This window comes from Leptodactylus fuscus, chromosome 3 (genome assembly GCF_031893055.1).
Source record: "Leptodactylus fuscus isolate aLepFus1 chromosome 3, aLepFus1.hap2, whole genome shotgun sequence".
In the NCBI taxonomy this organism is placed as follows: domain Eukaryota; kingdom Metazoa; phylum Chordata; class Amphibia; order Anura; family Leptodactylidae; genus Leptodactylus; species Leptodactylus fuscus.
Window position 1 is genome coordinate 24,467,535 of NC_134267.1, and position 26,275 is coordinate 24,493,809.

Consider the following 26,275-nt stretch of genomic DNA (forward strand, 5'->3'; position numbering starts at 1 on the left):
TCAGACCATCAGAGATAGTGGCTGACTTATAGGGACAGCAAAGACTGCCCCCTAGCTATATAGTGGGGACTCGTGAGGTAAACCACAATATATCCAGTGCAGATACTGCCACATATCTAGAGTGGACGGGGCTGTCGATTCACTACAGATTTCATCCCATGCACCATAAAAGGGTCAAATTTGTTGACCCTTTGGTGGTGACCCTTTTCCATATACCGGAGCAAAATGCTTTCTCCACTAATTCACCCCCCTCCCTGCGTGTTAAACTGACGATCACTCTTAAATCTCTGCTGAATCTATCTGGATGTCCCAAGACAGAATAAAGGGATTCTACCATTAAAACATTTTTTTTTGTGGATAAGACGTCAGAATAGCCTTTAGAAAGGCTATTCGTCTCTTACCTTTAGAAGTGGTCTCCGCCGGGCCGTTCCTTAGAAATACCGGTTTTTACCGGTATGCAAATGAGTTCTCCCCACCGCTGCCAGAGAAGTGTCTCCAAGCGCCGCCTCCTTCTTCGTCCGCCGCGTCATCTTCAATGTCTTACGAGTCTGCGCCAGAAGAAGACATTGAAGATGACGTGGCGGACGAAGAAGGAGGCGGCACTTGGAGACACTTCTCTGGCAGCGCTGCGAGAGAACTCATTTGCATACCGGTAAAAAAACGGTATTTCTGAGGAACGGCGCAGCGGAGACCACGTCTAAAGGTAAGAGACAAATAGCCTTTCTAAAGGCTATTCCGATGTCTTATCCACAAAAATATTTTTAATGGTAGAATCCCTTTAAAGACAGATCAGAATACATGTGGTAGTGAAGAAGCAGAGTAAGAGTAAAAATATGATGGCAGAGACAGCGCTGCAGCGAATGGGAAGTTTCTATCTCACATAGTTACATAGTAAATGAGGTTGGATGAAGACATTAGTCCATCAAGTCCAACCTATAACTCTACAATCCCTACAGTGTTGATCCAGGGGAAGGCAAAAAACCCCATGAGGCTCATGCCAATTGCCCCATTTCAGGGAAAAAATTCCTTGCTAGGGCAACGTGGTGGCTCAGTGGTTAGCACTGCAGCCTTGCAGCACTGTAGTCCTGTGTTCGTATCCCTCCAGGAACAACATCTGCAAGGAGTTTGTAGAAAATGTAGATTGTGAGCCCCATATAGGGATCACAATGAACCTTTTTTTTCTTTTTCCTATCAGGAAATCCACGCAAACACGGGGAGAACATACAAACTCCTTGCAGATGTTGTTCCTGGTGGGATTCGAGCCTAGGACACCAGCGCTGCAAGGCTGCAGTGCTAACCACTGAGCCACTGTTTTGCCACTCTTTTTTAATTTCTTTACAGGCTCCCTGTCTACACAGATTAGTGTGATGTGCTGCGGGTGTGATCGGTCATATAAATGTAAATAAGCTATCATATATACCCAAAATAATAGTGTCAGTGACCCAGGAGTTCAGTAAAACATACCCAGATTTCAGGTCAGTAATCCGCAGGCAGCTTGTGGAATCCAGGCCAACTTTTCCATTCCTGACCACGCTAGATATAAATGGGGAGAGAGCGGGAGCAATTCGGTTTAAGGTGACTTCAGGGGACATTGTGCAAACTCAGAGCCTGGAAATAGATAGAAAATCCTAAATATCATGTCACATACTCATCTCTATATACAACTGTTATACATAAACCAGTAGAACAGAGAGTGCAGCTCTGGAGTATAATACAGGATAAGTAATGTAATGTATGTACACAGTGACTGCACCAGCAGAATAGTGAGCGCAGCTCTGGAGTATAATACAGGATAAGTAATGTAATGTATGTACACAGTGACTGCACCAGCAGAATAGTGAGCGCAGCTCTGGAGTATAATACAGGATGTAACTCAGGATCAGTACAGGATAAGTAATGTAATGTATGTACACAGTGACTGTACCAGCAGAATAGTGAGCGCAGCTCTGGAGTATAATACAGGATAAGTAATGTAATGTATGTACACAGTGACTGTACCAGCAGAATAGTGAGCGCAGCTCTGGAGTATAATACAGGATAAGTAATGTAATGTATGTACACAGTGACTGCACCAGCAGAATAGTGAGCGCAGCTCTGGAGTATAATACAGGATGTAACTCAGGATCAGTACAGGATAAGTAATGTAATGTATGTACACAGTGACTGTACCAGCAGAATAGTGAGCGCAGCTCTGGAGTATAATACAGGATAAGTAATGTAATATATGTACACAGTGACTGTACCAGCAGAATAGTGAGCACAGCTCTGGAGTATAATACAGGATGTAACTCAGGATCAGTACAGGATAAGTAATGTAATGTATGTACACAGTGACTGCACCAGCAGAATAGTGAGCGCAGCTCTGGAGTATAATACAGGATAAGTCATGTAATGTATGTACACAGTGACTGCACCAGCAGAATAGTGAGCGCAGCTCTGGAGTATAATACAGGATAAGTCATGTAATGTATGTACACAGTGACTGCACCAGCAGAATAGTGAGCGCAGCTCTGGAGTATAATACAGGATAAGTAATGTAATGTATGTACACAGTGACTGTACCAGCAGAATAGTGAGCGCAGCTCTGGAGTATAATACAGGATAAGTAATGTAATGTATGTACACAGTGACTGTACCAGCAGAATAGTGAGCGCAGCTCTGGAGTATAATACAGGATGTAACTCAGGATCAGTACAGGATAAGTAATGTAATGTATGTACACAGTGACTGTACCAGCAGAATAGTGAGCGCAGCTCTGGAGTATAATACAGGATAAGTAATGTAATGTATGTACACAGTGACTGCACCAGCAGAATAGTGAGCGCAGCTCTGGAGTATAATACAGGATGTAACTCAGGATCAGTACAGGATAAGTAATGTAATGTATGTACACAGTGACTGCACCAGCAGAATAGTGAGCGCAGCTCATTTGATTTGATTACTGACATTCTTACATTGTGTTCCCAGGACTCTTCTATGTATATAGTATACAGTATATACTATAGCTGTGACCTCTCTGGCTTACAGTGGTCCTGTCTATCACAGCTGATACAATACACAGCGCCCCCCATCAATGAGGTGGAGAATAATAACATAACCTGTCACTTACCCCCTTGCACAAATTGAGTCCTATCTGTAGGAAGCCCGGGGTCCTTCTGCCAAGACCTTACGCTAGTCTGTCTTATACGCTGCCTGTCGCGTTTAATTGTGTCTTACGAATCTTACCTATCTAACGCCCGAGTCCTCCGTAATACTACAAGCTAATGTACAATAATAAGTAGTTACATCGTCACTCATTGGCTGTACAGTCGGTGGCCGCACAGATCTCACGATCAGGCACTGCTTAGGACAGCCCTACCCAGTAAGAGTGTGTTGCCATGGTGACCGCTCCTCGTTCAGCTCTTGTATTTCCGCGTTAGTTTAGCACGTGGGTGCCGGAGCGCGATGTGATTGGCTGATCCCGTGTCACGAGGTTTTCCCGGCCGTCCCCTGTGAGAGGGCTGCGCGGGACAGTGAGAGATGTGAGTGACAGGAGGTGTTATAGGGGGGCTCCGGGGGGGCTCCGGGGGGGCTCCGGGGGGGGGGCTGAGGTCTGGCTGCAGACTGCGACTCCCTGGACACAGACTGATGGGGGTTCGTGTTCTGTTTACATTTATATAAGTGACATCTATAGGAGAAATTCTTCATGGACTCCATGGCTGGATTTCTTCTAGATCTCTGCTGGCTGGCGGTGAATGGAAACTCTCCAGTGACAGAGAACCTGCGCAGATTAGACTGCTCACAGCTGAGGGGTCGTTACTGTTGTGTCCAGTCTGAACATTCCTCTGTGAGCCCTGGACAGTCCTCGCCGAAACGTCAGAGACCGACGCAAAGTTTTCTATTTCAGTGTTTTTAGATCCTTTTTAGGTGGAGCTGTGGTGTTGGGTCGCCAAACAGCCGCCGTGGAAAAAATCGGACAACCTATTATAGTGAATGTACCTTGTTTTTGTCACTTAAATAAAATGGCCCCGGGGGTTCCAGTGACATCACAACCTCCAAATCATGTGATCGGCTCCGCGGGTCGCTCCGTCTCCTCCCGCCCTCCTCAGTACGAATTAATACCAAATATATACAGTTTGGGTTTTTCTTCAGTAATTTTTGCAATAACGTTTTTTTTTTTCTCTATCGTTTCTTTCCCAGACTCACATCTATCATTTTCTGTCAATGGAATTGTGTAAGGGCTTAGATTTTGCAGGATGACCTGACTTTGTATTGATACCATTTTGGGAATATTCTGTTTATGTTACCGTATTTAACATTTTGAGATGGAGGAGTCGTGTGTTAGGATTTTCTTGTGTTTTACTTATTAAAAACAAAAACTTCATTTTTATTGTTTTTTCCCTGGTAGAGGAATTTACATTGGGATCTTGATCACTTTTATAATGCATTGCCCCACCTATGTCTTGTGTATTATTTTGCCTATCCGTTTTTGATTTCCTTTACAGCTCATTTTGTTAGGCCTAATCGGATTATAGTGCCCAATAGTACCCTGCCCAATACGTGTCCAGCTGTAACCAAACAAGAGGAAGATGAGACCCCACGGACTGTTATACCCCGAATCACCCCCCCCATTCAGCTGTCACCAACTAAGAGGAAGATGAGACTCCGCGGACTGTTATACCCCAAATCAAACACCCCCCCCCATACTCTCCCCCTGGACTAGCTTTGGCAATGCCAAATATCTATTCGGACGTGCCAATAAAGCCGATTTGATTTGCACCCCTGGGGGGTTCTTCTTTGGGCCTCTGGTGCCATGTAATAACCAAGGCCCCCTGCAATCTAGTTCGCAGGAGTGCCAATACCTATAGGAGGGAGCGCCCTCTCTCCGAATCACCATACATGCCATAGTCGCTATTGACTTGGGCATCGAAGAGGTCAAACATACCCAATCAGTGGTTTGCCATACCCGGCATTTGGACACAGCTGGGCACCCACATCTGACCTAGAAAGTCAATACACCAGTCCACAATGGGTTAAAGGGTGAAAACTGGGATGCCCCTTAGACAATTGGTGGCACAGTGTTGTCCACAGCCCTCTGGTTCTGGCAGCTCTTGTGTATAGTCCATAAAGATACCAGATACAGGGTGACTAGGAAGCCATGCTGGGAAGTGTAGTCCACTGGTGACCTCAGCGAGGGACGCAGTAGCTAACTTCTCCTACTCAATAGCCATCAATAAGCGACATCCTGGGACACATGTAGGGCTCCGAGCACACAGACAAATCCAGACTAGAATATCCAGTCTGTGTGTAGTCTGGATTTCCAAGTCCGTATTACCTGAACTCCGCGCATTATATTGATCTGTGATACCTGGCATCCCTGCGTCACCGCAGTATTATGGGTCTATACTATATTATATATATATCTCAGTAGGATGTTGGGAGTCTGGGCCCCTTTATATGGGGCCGGCAATTTTCTTGTCCTCCACAGCAATACTGTCAATCTGATGTAGTGTCATTTCTGTGCTGTGTATACAAGGTAGACCTATGTGCAAGATGTGCAGCCGCACAGGGGCCCTGAAGGTCAGCTGGGCCCATATCAGCTTAAAGCATTTATATTCTGTCAGATAACGTGTGAGGTGCAAGATTATGGGGCCCAGATATCCAGTACAGCTGTTGCTACCCTGCAGTCACACACAGTAGCTGCGGTTACTTGGCGGTGACCTTTGCACCGGCCGTCTGGCTGTTTACTGATTATTCCCTTTGATCTTCTTCTACCCTCAGTTCCTGCCGCAGCGCGATGGATCCGGCGAGTCCCCAGGTGGTGGTGGTGGGCTCCTGCATGACCGACCTTGTCAGGTTAGTGTCCTGTCCCATACAGAGTCTGTACAAGTATGCTTTATCCTGTAGGAGGCATCACCTTTCAATATTAGGCATTCATTTGGGCCTGTCATTCCCCTTTGCCTTCCTTCTACATGTCCATATATCATTGGTCTCCAACATGTGAATGTCCGGCTGCTGTGACACTACAACTCCCAGCAGGAGAGTAGCGGGTGTCTAATCCCAATCCACATCAGGACTATGCTGCTGCTCCTCCTTACTATCAGCAGTAGTGATACATCAACGTGATCACTTTCAGCAACAGGTAACCTACTTGATGACAGTTTCCATATATCTCCCTTTTTGTTCTGACCATTAAAAAAAAATAACAAGTGGAAGAAAAAAATTGCTGCCAATACAAGGCCACATCCTTAAAGGGAATGTGTCACCATCTTTTTATTTACGCTGGGTTCACACCGGCGTTCGGGTCTCCGCTTTCAGTTTCCGTCTTCTGCATGCAAACTTGTCATGCCGAGACCGACCGTGAGTGCTTTGGCTCTCCGCGGCGAAACCATTTTTTTTTAAACCAGACACAAAGTCCGGTTAAAAAAAAAAAATGGTTTTGCAGCGGAGCGCATAAAGCTCACGCGCACTCAAGGCCGGACAAATGAATGGGTTTGAAAAATGCCGGCAAGTCTCCGTTTTCTGCCTAGTTTCGGGCAGGAAACGGAGACCGGGCGCAGATGTGAACGAGCCCTTATTAAAATCAGATAGTGAAATCTCCCACTTTGTCTCTAAGGGCGGGTTCACACCTGCGCCCGGTCTCTGCGCTTTCAGTTTCCATCTTCTGCCCGAGAAACTGGACAGGAGACGGAACCCCGGCAGTCAATGTCCGCCTGTGAGCGTCTTCTGGTCTCCGTAGCGAATCCGTTTTTTGGGTTTTTTAACCGGACGCAAAGTCGGACATGCTGGACTTTGTGTGCAGTTAAAAAACGGTTTTGCCGCGGAGACCAGAAGATGCTCACAGGCGGACACTGACTGCCGGGGTTCCGTCTTGTGTCGGCTAAAGACTGAAACCCACAAAGCGGAGACCAGGCACAGGTGTGAACCCGCCCTAACCTGTTTTCATTTTCTGATTGTAGATTTTTTTTATTCTATTTTCTGTACGTGATTACAGGGCGGCCATCTTGTCTGAGCTTCTCCTCTGTTAATAGCATTTAGTGATCTACTTTACATCACAATCATGGCCATAGGCAGCAATAGTCTGCAGCTGACTCAGCAAGGTGAAGGCCTGTGACATCACCTCTTATCAGTAGTGATGTAATGATGGGTCAATGGTGTTATCTACAGAGGGATTATCTTCTATTGTTAATAATGCTGGTGATGTAAATAAGCTGAAAACCCATACAGAATTGGCAAGTGTCAGTCTATTAGGTATTAGTGGCCAGAGTCAAAATTGCAGACTATATTTTAAAAAATATAAATGGTGACATGTAAAGTTAAAAATAAAATCATCAAAAAACTTTGAAGACACATTTCCTTCAAGAGTTTAAATGACCTGGAGTCTTGTATATATAGGTTTGCATTGGAGCTTAAATATAATATAATCAAACTTTTCGTCCCTGCTCGGCCTTTTTGCTTCATTATATTTTTTATGCGTTGAAGCAGTGACAATTTACAAGGATGGACATAGCTCTTAAAGGGATTTCCCATCCATTAGAAGGGCCGTATAGTTAACCATATCCCTTTAAATCTCTGTCACTGTATAAAGTCGCTGACGCCTTCACAGTGAAGCCCTGCACAGAGCACGGTGGCCGGTGTTCCTCCTGCTCTCCATGTGCATTAGCTTATGTAAGAGCCCGGCAGGCGTGAGGTCACGGTGGAGCGATGTTTGGGACAGCGGTCACCATGGGGATAGACTATGAGGTCATCAGTGGGATATTAGTTCTCTCTCTGGTAGATAAATAAATACTGCAGGGCAGGATCAGGAACGGTGAGGTAAGCCTTCAAATCTGAGCCAGCAGCATGGAAAGATCGTAGTGTATGCCGCTAGAAGCGATAACAGTTATAGGAGCGGCTCAGCATAACCAGCTCATGTATGTCAGATGGCAGGAGGAACGCTTTATGGGGAGGGGACCGATGCAAAGGGGCTAGAGACTAGTAAAGGGGGTGTCTGGTATTTGCAAATGTTTGTATAATTTATCCCTTACCTACACACACACACACACATGGACACTTCTATATACAATCAATGACGCACACATATACACTCACAAGGGTGCATGTATACAGTGACACGTGTATATAGAGTGACTGACAGATACGTTATTCAGTACATCCTGCTGTGAGAGAAGCAGAGTGCTGATAAATGCACTGTCTGAATATAGAGCTGTATACATGGCTACTGTAAAGACAGCACACTGTGAAACCCTGACACCAAAATCCAGTATCTACTGTCTGATGTGCTGAGATTTCCTGCTGTGAGAGAGGCAGAGTGCTGATAAATGCACTGTCTGAATATAGAGCTGTATACATGGTTACTGTGAAGATGTCACACTGTGAAACCCTGAAACCAAAATCCAGTATCTACTGTTGATGTACTGAGACTTCCTGCTGTGAGAGAGGCAGAGAGCTGATAAATACACTGCCTGAATATAGAGCTGTATACATGGTTACTGTAAAAACGTCACACTGAAATCCTGACACCAAAATCCAGTATCCACTGTCTGATGTGCTGGGACTTCCTGCTGTGAGAGAGACAGAGAGCTGATAAATACACTTTCTGGCCCCAGAGCTTTAGGCTGGACCTGACATTCCCAGAACTCTTTTCTTTAGTGTACCATTTATTACATAAAATGCAGGTATAGTCCGGTGAAGAGCGGACGGGGAACTTCTGAGCCCTCTACTGAGAGCAGGAAAACAAAATAAGAAGGAATCGTCATAAAGGAGAGGAGATGAGGGCTCAGGTCAGCGGCAGGTCAGACTGTGCAGTGAGGAGCCCCGGGAGCCGCTTCTCAAGTCAGTGGAGCAGAATCTCTCCTCTGGCGTGATGAATCACTCAGTGTGAGGCCGCTCAGCCCACTCATCTCTGCCTGCCAGCTCTACCCAGGTCTAGTCTGTATGGGGGCACCAAGAGGTGAAATGGTATCACATGGGAAACGGTTCTGCTTTACAAGGTTTCCCCAAAAGCTCAAACAAATGCCCAGGTAAAGGGTTAATCTGTGACAAAACTCTGGATGATCCATAATGTCCATTCACTTTGGAGCAGAGCAACAGTTCCGGAGGCCGATACTAAAGTACGATCTGTTCTCTGGCTATGTGAGGGTCATGGTGGTCGCTATAGATGACGTCACCCTACAGACATAGACTCCTTTTGCTCACGTGGAAAGGTTTAAAGGGATGATGATATAAGGCGTGGATAGGTCAAATGTTAAAAAAATACCTAGGTGCAATCTTTAAGCCCAAGGCCCCATATTGCAGAAATTCAGGGATTTTTGTTTTAGATTTTGCTTTTTAGTTTTGTTTTTTGTTATATATATATTTTTTTTAACAAAACCAGCATATCACCCAGCCCTGCAGATAGATAGGTTAGTGTCACCAGAACCAGCATATCACCCCAGCCCTGCAGATAGATAGGTTACTGTCACCAGACCCAGCATATCACCCCAGCCCTGCAGATAGATAGGTTAGTGTCACCAGAACCAGCATATCACCCCAGCCCTGCAGATAGATAGGTTAGTGTCACCAGAACCAGCATATCACCCCAGCCCTGCAGATAGATAGGTTACTGTCACCAGACCCAGCATATCACCCCAGCCCTGCAGATAGATAGGTTAGTGTCACCAGAACCAGCATATCACCCCAGCCCTGCAGATAGATAGGTTAGTGTCACCAGAACCAGCATATCACCCCAGCCCTGCAGATAGATAGGTTACTGTCACCAGAACCAGCATATCACCACAGTCCTGCAGATAGATAGGTTAGTGTCACCAGAACCAGCATATCACCCCAGCCCTGCAGATAGATAGGTTAGTGTCACTAGACCCAGCATATCACCCCAGCCCTGCAGATAGATAGGTTACTGTCACCAGACCCAGCATATCACCCCAGCCCTGCAGATAGATAGGTTAGTGTCACCAGAACCAGCATATCACCCCAGCCCTGCAGATAGATAGGTTAGTGTCACCATTACCAGCATATCACCCCAGCCCTGCAGATAGATAGGTTACTGTCACCAGAACCAGCATATCACCACAGTCCTGCAGATAGATAGGTTAGTGTCACCAGACCCAGCATATCACCCCAGCCCTGCAGATAGATAGGTTAGTGTCACCAGACCCAGCATATCACCCTACACCAGCAGATAGATAGGTTAGAGTCACCAGAACCAGCATGTCACCCCAGCCCTGCAGATAGATAGGTTAATGTTTTGAACAATGGAGACTCCCTTACTAATCTAAAACTTATTTCCATTTTGATAAAAACAGCGATATCTCAGCAATATAGGCCGGGGGGAAAAACAGGTGAAAGTACTGTATAATTCAGGTGATCTTAACCTATCTAACTGCAGGGATATGTTGGGTCTGGTGACACTCTCTAAGTTTTTTCACATAAAATTTAGGCATTCCTGTCAATGTTGCATGTCTTCTCTTATTACTATCTCCGCAGCTTAACCCCTCGTCTGCCCAAAGCTGGTGAGACAATACACGGGAGCAAGTTCTTCATCGGTTTTGGAGGGAAAGGAGCAAATCAATGTATACAAGCGTCTCGCCTCGGGGCCCGCACGGCCATGGTCTGCAAGGTAACAGATTGTCCTACATCTCAGCGCTGAGCACTATGAATATTAAAACAGGAAATCCGTGTGTGATCCCTCATATAGGAAATTCCTTCCGAGCGGAGACTAAATAAACCCCAAGCCCTGTGTTCAGAAAGTGTCTCATAGAGATCGCACTCCTGTTAATCATCGCAGCGAGTGTTCCTGCACTCTGACCTCATACTGCAAGCGTACAGTAATGTCAGGAATGTGCTGAATTATAATGAAAGATTTCATGGCCTAAAAGGGTCTGGTATTTAGAGAAGCAGCGCCACTTGTGTCCATGGGCCTTGGCTGGAATTACAGCTTCTATCTATTTAAGTGACACAGACTATGGGCAGAACTGGCGCTGTTTCAATATAAAAGTCAAAGACTCCCTTTAAAGAGGACCTTTCTTTGATTTGGGCACATGTGGTGTTATATACCGCTGGAAAGCCGACAGTGCGCTGATTTCAGCTTTCCCAATCTGTGCCCCGGGTGAAGAGCTATCGGTGCCAGTACAGTAGCTCTTCACAGTCAGAAGGGCATTCCTGACAGTCAGTGTGAGCGGGGAGGAACGTCCCCTCCCTCTGCTCACAGTGCTCGTCCATAGATGAGTATTATCAGGAGGGGAGGGGGAGTTCCTCCCCGCTCCACAGCACAGCACGATAGGCGCCGCGAGGCAGAAGGACGTCTCTGGCTAATGGTCAGAAACGCCCTTCTGACCATAGAGCACTACGGTACCGGCACCGTAAGCTCTTTACACCGGGCACAGATCGGGAAAGCCGACAGTGTGCTGAATTCAGCGCACTGTCAGCTTTCCAGCAGTATATAACACTGCATGTGCCCAAAAGTGGTGAAAGGTCCTCTTTAATACTGCCCCCTATGTACATGAATATAACTACTATAATACTGCTCCTATGTACAAGAATATAACTACTATAATACTGCTCCTATGTACAAGAATATAATTACTATAATACTGCTCCTATGTACAAGAATATAACTACTATAATACTACTCCTATGTACAAGAATATAATTACTATAATACTGCTCCTATGTACAAGAATATAACTACTATAATACTACTCCTATGTACAAGAATATAACTACTATAATACTGCCTCCTATGTACAAGAATATAACTACTATAATACTGCTCCTATGTACAAGAATATAACTACTATAATACTACCTCCTAAGTACAAGAATATAACTACTATAATACTGCCCCTATGTACAAGAATAAAACTACTATAATACTACTCATATGTACAAGAATATAACTACTATAATACTACCTCCTATGTACAAGAATATAACTACTATAATACTGCTCCCATGTACAAGAATATAACTACTATAATACTGCTCCTATGTACAAGAATATAACTACTATAATACTGCTCCTATGTACAAGAATATAACTACTATAATACTGCTCCTATGTACAAGAATATAACTACTATAATACTGCTCCTATGTACAAGAATATAACTATTATAATACTGCTCCTATGTAGAAGAATATAACTACTATAATACTGCTCCTATGTACAAGAATATAACTACTATAATTCTGCTCCTATGTACAAGAATATAACTACTATAATACTGCTCCTATGTACAAGAATATAACTACTATAATACTGCTCCTATGTACAAGAATATAACTACTATAATACTGCTCCCATGTACAAGAATATAACTACTATAATATTGCTCCCATGTACAAGAATATAACTACTATAATACTGCTCCTATGTACAAGAATATAACTACTATAATACTGCTCCCATGTACAAGAATATAACTACTATAATATTGCTCCCATGTACAAGAATATAACTACTATAATACTGCTCCTATGTACAAGAATATAACTACTATAATATTGCTCCCATGTACAAGAATATAACTACTATAATACTGCTCCTATGTACAAGAATATAACTACTATAATACTGCTCCCATGTACAAGAATATAACTACTATAATACTGCTCCCATGTACAAGAATATAACTACTATAATACTACTCCTATGTACAAGAATATAACTACTATAATTCTACTCCTATGTACAAGAATATAACTACTATAATACTGCTCCTATGTACAAGAATATACACTCACTGGCCACTTTATTAGGTACACCATGCTAGTAACGGGTTGGACCCCCTTTTGCCTTCAGAACTGCCTCAATTCTTCGTGGCATAGATTCAACAAGGTGCTGGAAGCATTCCTCAGAGATTTTGGTCCATATTGACATGATGGCATCACACAGTTGCCGCAGATTTGTCGGCTGCACATCCATGATGCGAATCTCCCGTTCCACCACATCCCAAAGATGCTCTATTGGATTGAGATCTGGTGACTGTGGAGGCCATTGGAGTACAGTGAACTCATTGTCATGTTCAAGAAACCAGTATGAGATGATTCCAGCTTTATGACATGGCGCATTATCCTGCTGAAAGTAGCCATCAGATGTTGGGTACATTGTGGTCATAAAGGGATGGACATGGTCAGCAACAATACTCAGGTAGGCTTTGGCGTTGCAACGATGCTCAATTGGTACCAAGGGGCCCAAAGAGTGCCAAGAAAATATTCCCCACACCATGACACCACCACCACCAGCCTGAACCGTTGATACAAGGCAGGATGGATCCATGCTTTCATGTTGTTGACGCCAAATTCTGACCCTACCATCCGAATGTCACAGCAGAAATCGAGACTCATCAGACCAGGCAACGTTTTTCCAATCTTCAATTGTCCAATTTCGATGAGCTTGTGCAAATTGTAGCCTCAGTTTCCTGTTCTTAGCTGAAAGGAGTGGCACCCGGTGTGGTCTTCTGCTGCTGTAGCCCATCTGCCTCAAAGTTCGACGTACTGTGCGTTCAGAGATGCTCTTCTGGCTGCCTTGGTTGTAACGGGTGGCTATTTGAGTCACTGTTGCCTTTCTATCAGCTCGAACCAGTCTGGCCATTCTCCTCTGACCTCTGGCATCAACAACGCATTTCCGCCCACAGAACTGCTGCTCACTGGATGTTTTTTCTTTTTCGGACCATTCTCTGTAAACCCTAGAGATGGTTGTGCGTGAAAATCCCAGTAGATCAGCAGTTTCTGAAATACTCAGACCAGCCCTTCTGGCACCAACAACCATGCCACGTTCAAAGGCACTCAAATCACCTTTCTTCCCCATACTGATGCTCGGTTTGAACTGCAGGAGATTGTCTTGACCATGTCTACATGCCTAAATGCACTGAGTTGCCGCCATGTGATTGGCTGATTAGAAATTAAGTGTTAACGAGCAGTTGGACAGGTGTACCTAATAAAGTGGCCGGTGAGTGTAACTACTATAATACTGCTCCCATGTACAAGAATATAACTACTATAATACTGCTCCCATGTACAAGAATATAACTACTATAATACTGCTCCTATGTACAAGAATATAACTACTATAATACTGCTCCTATGTACAAGAATATAACTACTATAATCCTACCTCCTATGTACAAGAATATAACTACTATAATACTGCTCCTATGTACAAGAATATAACTACAATAATACTGCTCCTATGTACAAGAATATAACTACTATAATCCTACCTCCTATGTACAAGAATATAACTACTATAATACTACTCCTATGTACAAGAATATAACTACTATAATACTGCTCCTATGTACAAGAATATAACTACTATAATACTGCTCCCATGTACAAGAATATAACTACTATAATACTGCTCCCATGTATAAGAATATAACTACTATAATACTGCTCCCATGTACAAGAATATAACTACTATAATACTGCTCCCATGTACAAGAATATAACTACTATAATACTGCTCCCATGTACAAGAATATAACTACTATAATACTGCTCCCATGTACAAGAATATAACTACTATAATACTGCTCCCATGTACAAGAATATAACTACTATAATACTGCTCCCATGTACAAGAATATAACTACTATAATACTGCTCCCATGTACAAGAATATAACTACTATAATACTGCTCCCATGTACAAGAATATAACTACTATAATACTGCTCCTATGTGCAAGAATATAACTACTATAATACTACTTCTATGTACAAGAATATAACTACTATAATACTGCTCCTATGTACAAGAATATAACTACTATAATACTACTCCTATGTGCAAGAATATAACTACTATAATACTACTTCTATGTACAAGAATATAACTACTATAATACTACTCCTATGTACAAGCATATAACCACTATAATACTGCCTCCTATGTACAAGAATATTACTATAATACTGCTCCTATGTACAAGAATATAACTACTATAATACTACCTCCTATGTACAAGAATATAACTACTATAATACTGCTCCTATGTACAAGAATATAACTACTATAATACTGCTCCTATGTACAAGAATATAACTACTATAATACTATTCCTATGTACAAGAATATAACTACTATAATACTGCCCCTATGTACAAGAATAAAACTACTATAATACTACTCATACAGTCCTATGAAAAAGTTTGGGCACCCCTATTAATCTTAATCATTTTTAGTTCTAAATATTTTGGTGTTTGCAGCAGCCATTTCAGTTTGATATATCTAATAACTGATGGACACAGTAATATTTCAGGATTGAAATGAGGTTTATTGTACTAACAGAAAATGTGCAATATGCATTAAACCAAAATTTGACCGGTGCAAAAGTCTGGGCACCTCAACAGAAAAGTGACATTAATATTTAGTAGATCCTCCTTTTGCAAAGATAACAGCCTCTAGTCGCTTCCTGTAGCTTTTAATCAGTTCCTGGATCCTGGATAAAGGTATTTTGGACAAACAATTCAAGTTCCGTTAAGTTAGATGGTCGCCGAGCATGGACAGCCCGCTTCAAATCATCCCACAGATGTTCAATGATATTCAGGTCTGGGGACTGGGATGGCCATTCCAGAACATTGTAATTGTTCCTCTGCATGAATGCCTGAGGATTTGGAGCGGTGTTTTGGATCATTGTCTTGCTGAAATATCCATCCCCGGCGTAACTTCAACTTCGTCACTGATTCTTGAACATTATTCTCAAGAATCTGCTGATACTGAGTGGAATCCATGCGACTCTCAACTTTAACAAGATTCCCGATGCCGGCATTGGTCACACAGCCCCAAAGCATGATGGAACCTCCACCAAATTTTACAGTGGGTAGCATGTGTTTTTCTTGGAATGCTGTTTCTTTTTGGACGCCATGCATAACGCCTTTTTTTATAACCAAACAACTCAATTTTTGTTTCCAAAATGAAGCTGCCTTGTCCAAATGTGCTTTTTCATACCTCAGGCAACTCTATTTGTGGCGTACGTGCAGAAACGGCTTCTTTCTCATCACTCTCCCATACAGCTTCTATTTGTGCAAAGTGCGCTGTATTGCTGACCGATGCACAGTGACACCATCTGCAGCAAGATGATGCTGCAGCTCTTTGGAGGTGGTCTGTGGATTGTCCTTGACTGTTCTCACCATTCTTCTTCTCTGCCTTTCTGATATTTTTCTTGGCCTGCCACTTCTGGGCTTAACAAGAACTGTCCCTGTGGTCTTCCATTTCCTTACTATGTTCCTCACAGTGGAAACTGACAGGTTAAATCTCTGAGACAACTTTTTGTGTCCTTCCCCTGAACAACTATGTTGAACAATCTTTGTTTTCAGATCATTTGAGAGTTGTTTTGAGTAGCCCATGATGCCACTCTTCAGAGGAGATTCAAATAGGAGATCAACTTGCAATTGGCCACCTTAAATACCTTTTCTTATGATTGGATACATCTGGCTATGAAGTTCAAAGCTCACTGAGGTTACAAAACCAATTTTGTGCTTCAGTAAGTCAGTAAAAAGTAGTTAGGAGTATTCAAATCAATAAAATGATAAGGGTTCCCATACTTTTGCACCGGTCAAATTTTGGTTTAATGCATATTGCACATTTTCTATTAGTACAATAAACCTCATTTCAATCCTGAAATATTACTGTGTCCATCAGTTATTAGATATATCAAACTGAAATGGCTGTTGCAAACACCAAAATATTTAGAACAAAAAATGATTAAGATTAATAGGGGTGCCCAAACTTTTTCATAGGACTGTATGTACAAGAATATAACTACTATAATACTATTCCTAGGTACAAGAATATAACTACTATAATACTGCCCCTATGTACAAGAATATAACTACTATAATACTACTCATATGTACAAGAATATAACTACTATAATACTACCTCCTATGTACAAGAATATAACTACTATAATACTGCTCCCATGTACAAGAATATAACTACTATAATACTGCTCCCATGTACAAGAATATAACTACTATAATACTACCTCCTATGTACAAGAATATAACTACTATAATACTGCTCCTATGTACAAGAATATAACTACTATAATACTGCTCCTATGTACAAGAATATAACTACTATAATACTGCTCCCATGTACAAGAATATAACTACTATAATACTACCTCCTATGTACAAGAATATAACTACTATAATACTGCTCCTATGTACAAGAATATAACTACTATAATACTGCTCCTATGTACAAGAATATAACTACTATAATACTGCTCCCATGTACAAGAATATAACTACTATAAGGGTGCATTCACACTATGGAACGCCAGCGTGTATCACAGCCGTATACGCCGGCGTTACAGCAGGGCTGCCGGACACTTCCCATTCATTTCTATGGGAGCCGGCATGCGAGCTCTCCCCATAGAAATGAATGGACTGCTTTCTGTGGTCAAACGTTTTCTGTAAGTCTTCACAAGGTTGGCACACACTGTTGTTGGTATGTCGGCCCATTCCTCCATGCAGATCTCCTCTAGAGCAGTGATGTTTTGGGGCTGTCGCTTGGCAACACGGACTTTCAACTCCCCCCAAAGGTTTTCTACAGGGTTGAGATCTGGAGACTGGCTCGGCCACTCCAGGACCTTGAAATGCTTCTTACACAGCCACTCCTTCGTTGCCCTGGCGGTGTGCTTTGGATCATTGTCATGTTGAAAGACCCAGCCACGTTTCATCTTCTGGTTCTGGGATTTTTGCTCACCGTTCTTGTGATCATTTTGACCCCACGGGGTGAGATTTTGCGTGGAGCCCCAGATCGAGGGAGATTATCAGTGGTCTTGTATGTCTTCCATTTTCTAATTATTGCTCCCACAGTTGATTTCTTCAATCCAAGCTGGTTGCCTATTGCAGATTCAGTCTTCCCAGCCTGGTGCAGGGCTACAATTTTGTTTCTGGTGTCCTTTGACAGCTCTTTGGTCTTCACCATAGTGGAGTTTGGAGTCTGACTGTTTGAGGGTGTGCACAGGTGTCTTTTTATAGTGATAACAAGTTTAAACAGGTGCCATTACTACAGGTAATGAGTGGAGGAAAGAGGAGACTCTTAAAGAAGAAGTTACAGGTCTGTGAGAGCCAGAAATCTTGATTGCTTGTAGGTGACCAAATACTTATTTTCTAATTTGCAAATATATTCTTACAAAATCAGACAATGTGATTTTCTGGATTTGTTTTCTCATTTTGTCTCTCATAGTTGAGGTCTACCTATGATGTAAATTACAGACACCTCTCATCTTTTTAAGTGCTGGAACTTGCACTATTGGTGACTGACTAAATACTATTTTTCCCCACTGTACTAGCCAGTGCCCATTTTTATGAACAGTGCAATCTGGTGACCCTTTAATAGACGTAGATCCTCCTGATACTAACCCCATAACAGTTAAAGGGATCCTATCAATGGATACCTTTTTTTTTCCCTAACACGTCGGAATAGCCATAAGAAAGGATATTCTTCTCCTACCTTTAGATGTCTTCTCTGCATAGCCGTTCGGTAGAAATTTTCTTCGGTATGCAAATGATTTCTCTCGCAGCACTGGGGGCGGGCCCAATGATGCACGAGTAATCTGCAGCGGCGCCTCCATCTTCTTCTGGAACGCCCCCTCTCCCTGCGTTTTCTTCCGTCCTGGGTTTCAATCTTCTAGGCCTCGGGCAGAGCCGACTGTGCATGCCCGGGCCACAAGAAAATGGCCGCTTACACCAGCTTACTGTGTAAGCAGCTACAAGAAAATGGCCTTACAGCTTACTGTTTGAGCGGCCATTTTCTTGTGGCCCAGGCATGCGCAGTCGGCTCTGCCTGTGGCCTAGAAGATTGAAACCCAGGACGCAAGAAGAACAGGGAGAGGCTGTTCCAGAAGAAGATAGAGGCGGTGCTGGAGATTACTCTCTCATCATTGCAGACGCCCCCAGTGCTGCGAGAGAACTCATTTGCATACCAAAGAAAACCCGGATTTCTACTGAACGGCGGTGTGGAGAAGACATCTAAAGGTAGGAGAAGAATAGTCTTTCATAAGGCTATTCCTACGTGTTAGTCAGAAAAAACGGGTATCCAATGATAGGATCCCTTTAAAGTGTCCCTATAAATGATATCCAGTGTCCTAGTTATGATGCCCCATGGTGGTGCCCAGTGTCCTCATCACAAATATAGCTTGTGTTCTCATAAATGTAGTGCCCCATGTGATACCCATTATCCCCATGAAGCATTACAGCTCTATTCTTTCTCCCCAGTGTTCCCATACCAAATTTAGTTAATACTCATTGTCCCCATGACCCATACGCACAACCCAGTGTCCCAGTAACAAGGATATTGCCCCATATGTGGTACTCAGTGTTCTGTAACAAATGTACAGCCCTAAATGTTCTCCTTAGTGTCCCAGTAACAACTATAAAGCCTCATGAATGCGACCGCCAGAGTTCCCATAAGTGATACCCATTGTCTGTATCCCAAATTTAGAGCCCCATAACTGCTACCCGATGTCTCAATGTGGAAACGTCATTGTGAGCATTCAGAGGCCCTGACTCTAGTCCTGCACATACAGATGATGACGTTGTTACAATGTATCAGTAGATGCCTAGATGGATCTATTGAAACAAACCCTCCTCTGTGAACCAGCACAAGGTCCCTACATGTCCCATTACTGACAGCAATAACAGGAGGAGGAAAAATGAAAACATATGAGACCTGGCCCTGCTCGTAACGGCCCGTTACAGTGTGTCAGTGGAGGTAAGAGTTCTTACATAGGCTGCATGAGCAAGGCTAGTGTGGGGCGAGTTTCAGTCCTTATTCTCTGACTGCGATCAGATCGGTCGAGCTCTTTATGTGATATCCCCCCCCACACACACACCCAGATGTAACAAACCTCATCTCGGTTCTCCCATATCTTCTCATCTCTGTCTCTGGTTTCAGGTCGGTGAGGACTCTTTTGGGAACAATTATATTGAAAACTTTAAGAAGAATGAAGTCTGCACAGGTAGGTGGACTGATCGCCCAAACCCAGCATATCACCCCAGCCCTGCAGATAGATAGGTTACTGTCACCAGAACCAGCATATCACCCCAGCCCTGCAGATAGATACGTTACTGTCACCAGAACCAGCATATCACCCCAGCCCTGCAGATAGATAGGTTACTGTCACCAGAACCAGCATATCACCCCAGCCCTGCAGATAGATAGGTTACTGTCACCAGAACCAGCATATCACCCCAGTGCTGCAGATAGATAGGTTACTGTCACTAAAACCAGCATATCCCCCCAGACCTGCAGATAGATAGGTTACTGTCACCAGACCCAGCATATCACCCCAGCCCTGCAGATAGATAGGTTACTGTCACCAGACCCAGCATATCACCCCAGCCCTGCAGACAGATAGGTTACTGTCACTAAAACCAGCATATCACCCCAGCCCTGCAGATAGATAGGTTAGTGTCACCAGAACCAGCATATCACCCCAGCCCTGCAGATAGATAGGTTACTGTCACCAGAACCAGCATATCACCCCAGCCCTGCAGACAGATAGGTTACTGTCACTAAAACCCAGCATATCCCCCCAGACCTGCAGATAGATAGGTTACTGTCACTAAAACCCAGCATATCACCCCAGGCCTGCAGATAGATAGGTTACTGTCACCAGAACCAGCATATCATCCCAGTCCTGCAGATAGATAGGTTAGTGTCACCAGACCCAGCATATCACCCCAGCCATGCAGATAGCTAGGTTACTGTCACCAGAACCAGCATATCACCCCAGCCCTGCAGATAGATAGGTTACTGTCACCAGAACCAGCATATCACCCCAGCCCTGCAGATAGATAGGTTACTGTCACCAGAACCAGCATATCACCCCAGCCCTGCAGATAGATAGGTTACTGTCACCAGAACCAGCATATCACCCCAGCCCTGCAGATAGATAGGTTACTGTCACTAAAACCAGCATATCCCCCAGACCTGCAGATAGATAGGTTACTGTCACCAGACCCAGCATATCACCCCAGCCCTGCAGGCAGATAGGTTAGTGTCACCAGAACCAGCATATCACCCCAGCCCTGCAGATAGATAGGTTAGTGTCACCAGAACCAGCATATCACCCCAGCCCTGCAGATAGATAGGTTACTGTCACCAGAACCAGCATATCACCCCAGCCCTGCAGATAGATAGGTTAGTGTCACCAGAACCAGCATATCACCCCAGCCCTGCAGATAGATAGGTTAGTGTCACCAGAACCAGCATATCATCCCAGTCCTGCAGATAGATAGGTTAGTGTCACCAGACCCAGCATATCACCCCAGCCCTGCAGACAGATAGGTTACTGTCACTAAAACCCAGCATATCCCCCCAGACCTGCAGATAGATAGGTTACTGTCACTAAAACCCAGCATATCACCCCAGGCCTGCAGATAGATAGGTTACTGTCACCAGACCCAGCATATCACCCCAGCCATGCAGATAGCTAGGTTACTGTCACCAGAACCAGCATATCACCCCAGCCATGCAGATAGCTAGGTTACTGTCACCAGAACCAGCATATCATCCCAGTCCTGCAGATAGATAGGTTAGTGTCACCAGACCCAGCATATCACCCCAGCCATGCAGATAGCTAGGTTACTGTCACCAGAACCAGCATATCACCCCAGCCCTGCAGATAGATAGGTTACTGTCACCAGAACCAGCATATCACCCCAGCCCTGCAGATAGCTAGGTTACTGTCACCAGAACCAGCATATCACCCCAGCCCTGCAGATAGATAGGTTACTGTCACCAGAACCAGCATATCACCCCAGCCCTGCAGATAGATAGGTTACTGTCACCAGAACCAGCATATCATCCCAGCCCTGCAGATAGATAGGTTAGTGTCACCAGTACCAGCATATCACCCCAGGCCTGCAGATAGATTGGTTACTGTCACCAGACCCAGCATATCACCCCAGCCCTGCAGATAGATAGGTTACTGTCACCAGAACCAGTATATCACCCCAGCCCTACAGATAGATAGGTTACTGTCACCAGAACCAGTATATCACCCCAGCCCTACAGATAGATAGGTTAGGCTCAGCAGCACAGAGCATTTCAGGGTAGAAGTGTGCTGATCTTATGACAGGTCACTGACTAAGGGTTTTTTAATGGAAGGGGCCAATTCCCCAGCTGCACAGAGTATTTCAGAAGCACTGACAAAATTCCCCTTCTGACCTCTTGGTTGTATAGTTACCCTGAAGACTACGACTACATCCCCCATCATGTCACTCTCTTGTGCCTGCACTCGGCTCTGTACTTTGCCCTCTCCGCTCCTTTCACATCTGTTCTCTATAAATATAAGTAAAATCCTTGACTTTTCTGTTGGCGCGGCGCTCCGCACTGATGTGGTTGGATTTCTGGAGCGGCCTCAGACGCAGGTTTTAATATTCCTATGATTATCCGTGTCCTGCGCCTCCAAGTCCACGTCACACATTACACGCGGTGATCGGATTTTCTTCTTCTCTTGCAGATTTTGTGTTCCAGACTGGAGCGGCGGCCACCGGAGCGGCCTCCATCATAGTGAACGCCGAAGGTGATGAAAACCGAAATAATACGAACAATGATATCACCGATCATGTGCACACTGTGAAGAGCTCTGCCTACTGTCAGTAAATCAGAGGCTGAGACTCTGCCCTAACTGACGTATTCTCACAACTGAGGTTTTGCTACACTTGAATCCAGTCTAGACAATGCTCTGTGAGCTAAATTCTGTCCTGATTGTTTGTTACACTTTATCAGTACAGGAACAATGTTTCAGTCTGTGGTCCATTGCATTATATAGGCCGGCTTTAACTGTAACAAACCCTCAGCTGAAATATTATAGTGTATAGATTGGTGCCATTCACTGACAGTAAGCAAGAATCATGGAAACAAAACATGGACTAGGGATCAATTTGCTGCCGTAGCCCTGTATACTTATGTCGTGCACTCAACATCCAGGCTACATGCCCAGGTTGCCCTATGATATTCTGCTGTACCCCATGATGCATTACTCAGTACATATTTGCACCCCCTATTTCCTGTGCACCTTTAACCCCTTCCTGCTCTGCACCCTGCTATTATTTTGCAGTGTATGGTTAATGAATGGTGCAGTTGTGTAACAGGAGCTGCGACCTTTACATGGCTTCAACGTTTTGGCTGTATTATGCCGGGTTCACACGGGGTTTTTTGATCCAAAATACCCCGTGTGAACTCAGCCTTATATTGCCAGGACCCAGGACTAACTGCAGAATTTGTAAAATACTTAGACTCCTGCACAATAACCCCTCAGATGCCATGACCAACAACAAATCACTGCACTGGGGTAACTGGGTGGGGCATAAACGCCCCCCCCCATTTTCACTCCTTAAGATTTCCTGCGACCAGATCGCAGGGTCCCAGTGGGTTGCCATGTTAGCCAGGAGACTGATCAGCAGTCTCCTGTCTGCCTTGCCCTATCAGTCATAGGGCAGAGTGAACGCCGTGAAAACAAAACACAGAAAGTATTGATAGATTTATAGGTTTTATTTACGCGGTCTTCCCAATAAAGCTAATCGTAATGTTATTCTGATGTTTCTCTACAGGACAGAACGCCATTGTGATTGTTGCCGGGGCAAATCTACTACTGGATTCAGAAGATCTTACAAAAGCAACGGCGGCCATTACTGGAGCTCGGGTGATAGTGTGCCAGCTGGAGATCAGCCCCGAAGTGACACTCGAGGCCTTGAAAATCGCACACAAGGGCGGAGGTAAAGGACAGAATTATAGTCAATGGAGTCTTCAGCTGTTTGAGGGGCTGCAGTGTTTCCTCTTCTCAGGCCAGTGATGTCACATCCATCAGTCACATGGCCATGTGCTGCTCAGTTCTGTGCAAATTAATGGGATTGACCTGTAGTACCAAGCACAGCCACTATATGTTGTACGGCGCTGTTCTGGGAATACAATGAGGAAGCTGCTGATTGGTGGGGGTTCCTGGTGTCAGAGCCCTGCTGATCTGCTAGTGATGAACTTTCCTAAGGATAAAGCATCAATTTTGTAGTTGCAGATATTCTCATCCTATATTAAAGGGGCTTTAAAGGACTTAGGATAGGTCTATTAGAGGTTTTACAGGACTTACCCCTCGTTCACATCTGCGTTTGGTAATACGTTTCGGGGAGTCCGCATGGAGACCCTCCCCAAACGGAATTCCAAACACATTGGCAAGCGGTGTGCAGTGAAAGCACATGGACCCCATAGACTATAATAGGGTCTGTGTGCTCTCCGCGCGGTGTCCGCACGGAACATGCGGCAGAAAAGTACTTTGTGATCTACTTTCCTGTCCACATGATTCATGTGCTCAGCATTCGGAAAGCACACGGACCCATTTATAGTCTATGGGGTCCGTGTGCTTTTACTGCACCCTGCTTGCTAATGTGTTTGGCATTCTCTTCCCTTAATTCTAAGCATAGTGCCGTACATCGTATAGTGGCTGTGCTTGGTACTGCAGCTCAGTCCCATTCACTTGAATAGGACTGCAGCATGTGACAGATGAATGTGATATCACTGGCCTAAGAAGAGGCTGCAATGTTCGGGTGAACTCTGTGGACTTATCACTTACTTAATGCCAAACACAGCGCCATATATTGTTATGTGTCTGTGATTGGTATTGCAGCTCAGATCTACTTACTTGAATGAGACTGAGGTGCTGCTACACCATATGACATATGAACATGACATCATTGTGCACAGGGAAGAGGAAGCAGCCCTTATGAGAACTTCAGCATCTTGAAGTAGCTGATCAGCAGGGTCCTGGGTGTCCAACCTCACCTCAGAAAGCCCCTTGAAGCGCTGTGTGTTTTCTTTTCTCGGGCTACGTTCACTTCGCTCCAGGATGGGACATTTGCAGTTTATTAAAGAAATGAGGAGGTTGTTTATAAAAAAAAAATAAAAAAATCCAAGTCGTCTTCACAGGGGAATATTAACCCCAGCTGCAGGGCCGAGCGCAGCCAAGTTGTCAGAGAGCCACAGGCCACGAGACTGGTCGGACTTACGCAGCAGATAAGAGGCTTTTCTTTGTGTTTTCCATGTGTGATTGTTATATCAGCCTTTCCTGCCTTACAGAAAGAGGAATTCATATTTAGCTCAAGATCGCCCCCAACAGGTCTACAATGGCAGTACAGAGTCAGAATAAAACATTATCTTTCTTGATCCTGGTCTTCAGTAGGTGATATCTTTTTTAATGGCTAACTCATAATGATGACAGAATATAATGTTTCAAAGCTCTCGGCTTCTTCTTCAGATATATCAAATAACATTTTCTGAAGGCTGCATATTTATGTACAACTGGACACAGGGATAGGATTTCAGGAGGGAGGCGGAAGAGGCCTATTACTATATACATATAAATATAAACAATTCACAGTTCCCAGGTTCTTTATCTTTATGGCTGTCTTAGTTCAGTGATTTGTATAGAAAGACATGAACCCAAGTGATGCATTCATTCCATTCTCCAGAGTGTTAAATAGGGTCATGCACCTGTACTCATAAATCCATCTCTGTTTCCTGGATTTAAAATTCCCTCTTGAAATCAAAATTTTCATGTCATTGGTGATATTATGATCTTCCTGGCAGAAATGTTTTGGCACGGGAAGGTCCATTCTCTGTTGTTTAATTGTATGGCAATGTGAATTAATTCTCATTCTGAGTTTCTGGCCGGTCTCTCTAACATACAGATTTTCAGTGGAACATTTGGTGCAAATGATCAAATACACCACATTAGGTGTGTTACAGGTGAACGTACCTGGGATTTGATATTCCCTGTTAGAGTTTGGTATCTCTATCCTGTCAGTAGTTACTATGTGCGGGCAGGTTTTGCACCTTTTCTGTCCACATGGGAATGTTCCTGTGTTAGTTGGAGGTGACCGTGAGCTGCTAATAATCATATTCCTGAGGTTTGGTGGTTGTCTGTAGCACAGGAGAGGGGGGTCCGGAAATATGGATTTTAGACAGTCGTCTTTTTGTAGTAGTGGATGTAATTTGTGTGTGATTCCTCTCAGCGTCTCCAGGTGGGGGTTATATGTGACGACCAGGGGCACACGATGGTTTTCCTGTTTGGTATTGTATTTTAATAAATCCGATCTTGGTATTCTGTTGGCCCTGGTGATTTGGCTATGAACTGTTCTTGGATGGTAACCCTGCCTCAAGAACTTGGGAACTGTGAATTGTTTATATTTATATGTATATAGTAATAAGCCTCTTCCCCCTCCCTCCTGAAATCCTATCCCTGTGTCCAGTTGTACATAAATATGCAGCCTGCAGAA

At 44.0% G+C, this 26,275-nt stretch overlaps 2 protein-coding genes across 2 annotated transcripts in view; one reads left to right on the forward strand and one right to left on the reverse strand.

Annotated features, from left to right (window-relative positions):
• Nucleotides 1-3,242, reverse strand: part of BABAM2 (BRISC and BRCA1 A complex member 2) — a 106,037-nt gene extending 102,795 nt beyond the window's left edge. Inside the window, exons 1-2 of the mRNA XM_075267209.1 lie at nucleotides 3,110-3,242; nucleotides 1,465-1,608 (exon numbers count right to left, since the gene is read on the reverse strand). Coding sequence (XP_075123310.1) covers nucleotides 1,465-1,592 — 128 coding nt within the window. The 5' untranslated portion in view covers nucleotides 1,593-1,608; nucleotides 3,110-3,242. The remainder of the gene's footprint in view (nucleotides 1-1,464; nucleotides 1,609-3,109) is intronic.
• Nucleotides 3,243-3,468: 226 nt separating this feature from the next.
• The window catches only part of RBKS (ribokinase), a 36,943-nt gene continuing 14,136 nt past the window's right edge, over nucleotides 3,469-26,275 (forward strand). Inside the window, exons 1-6 of the mRNA XM_075267244.1 lie at nucleotides 3,469-3,521; nucleotides 5,761-5,835; nucleotides 10,465-10,597; nucleotides 19,896-19,959; nucleotides 22,468-22,530; nucleotides 23,561-23,725. Of these exons, the coding sequence (XP_075123345.1) occupies nucleotides 5,777-5,835; nucleotides 10,465-10,597; nucleotides 19,896-19,959; nucleotides 22,468-22,530; nucleotides 23,561-23,725 (484 nt within the window). The 5' untranslated portion in view covers nucleotides 3,469-3,521; nucleotides 5,761-5,776. The remainder of the gene's footprint in view (nucleotides 3,522-5,760; nucleotides 5,836-10,464; nucleotides 10,598-19,895; nucleotides 19,960-22,467; nucleotides 22,531-23,560; nucleotides 23,726-26,275) is intronic.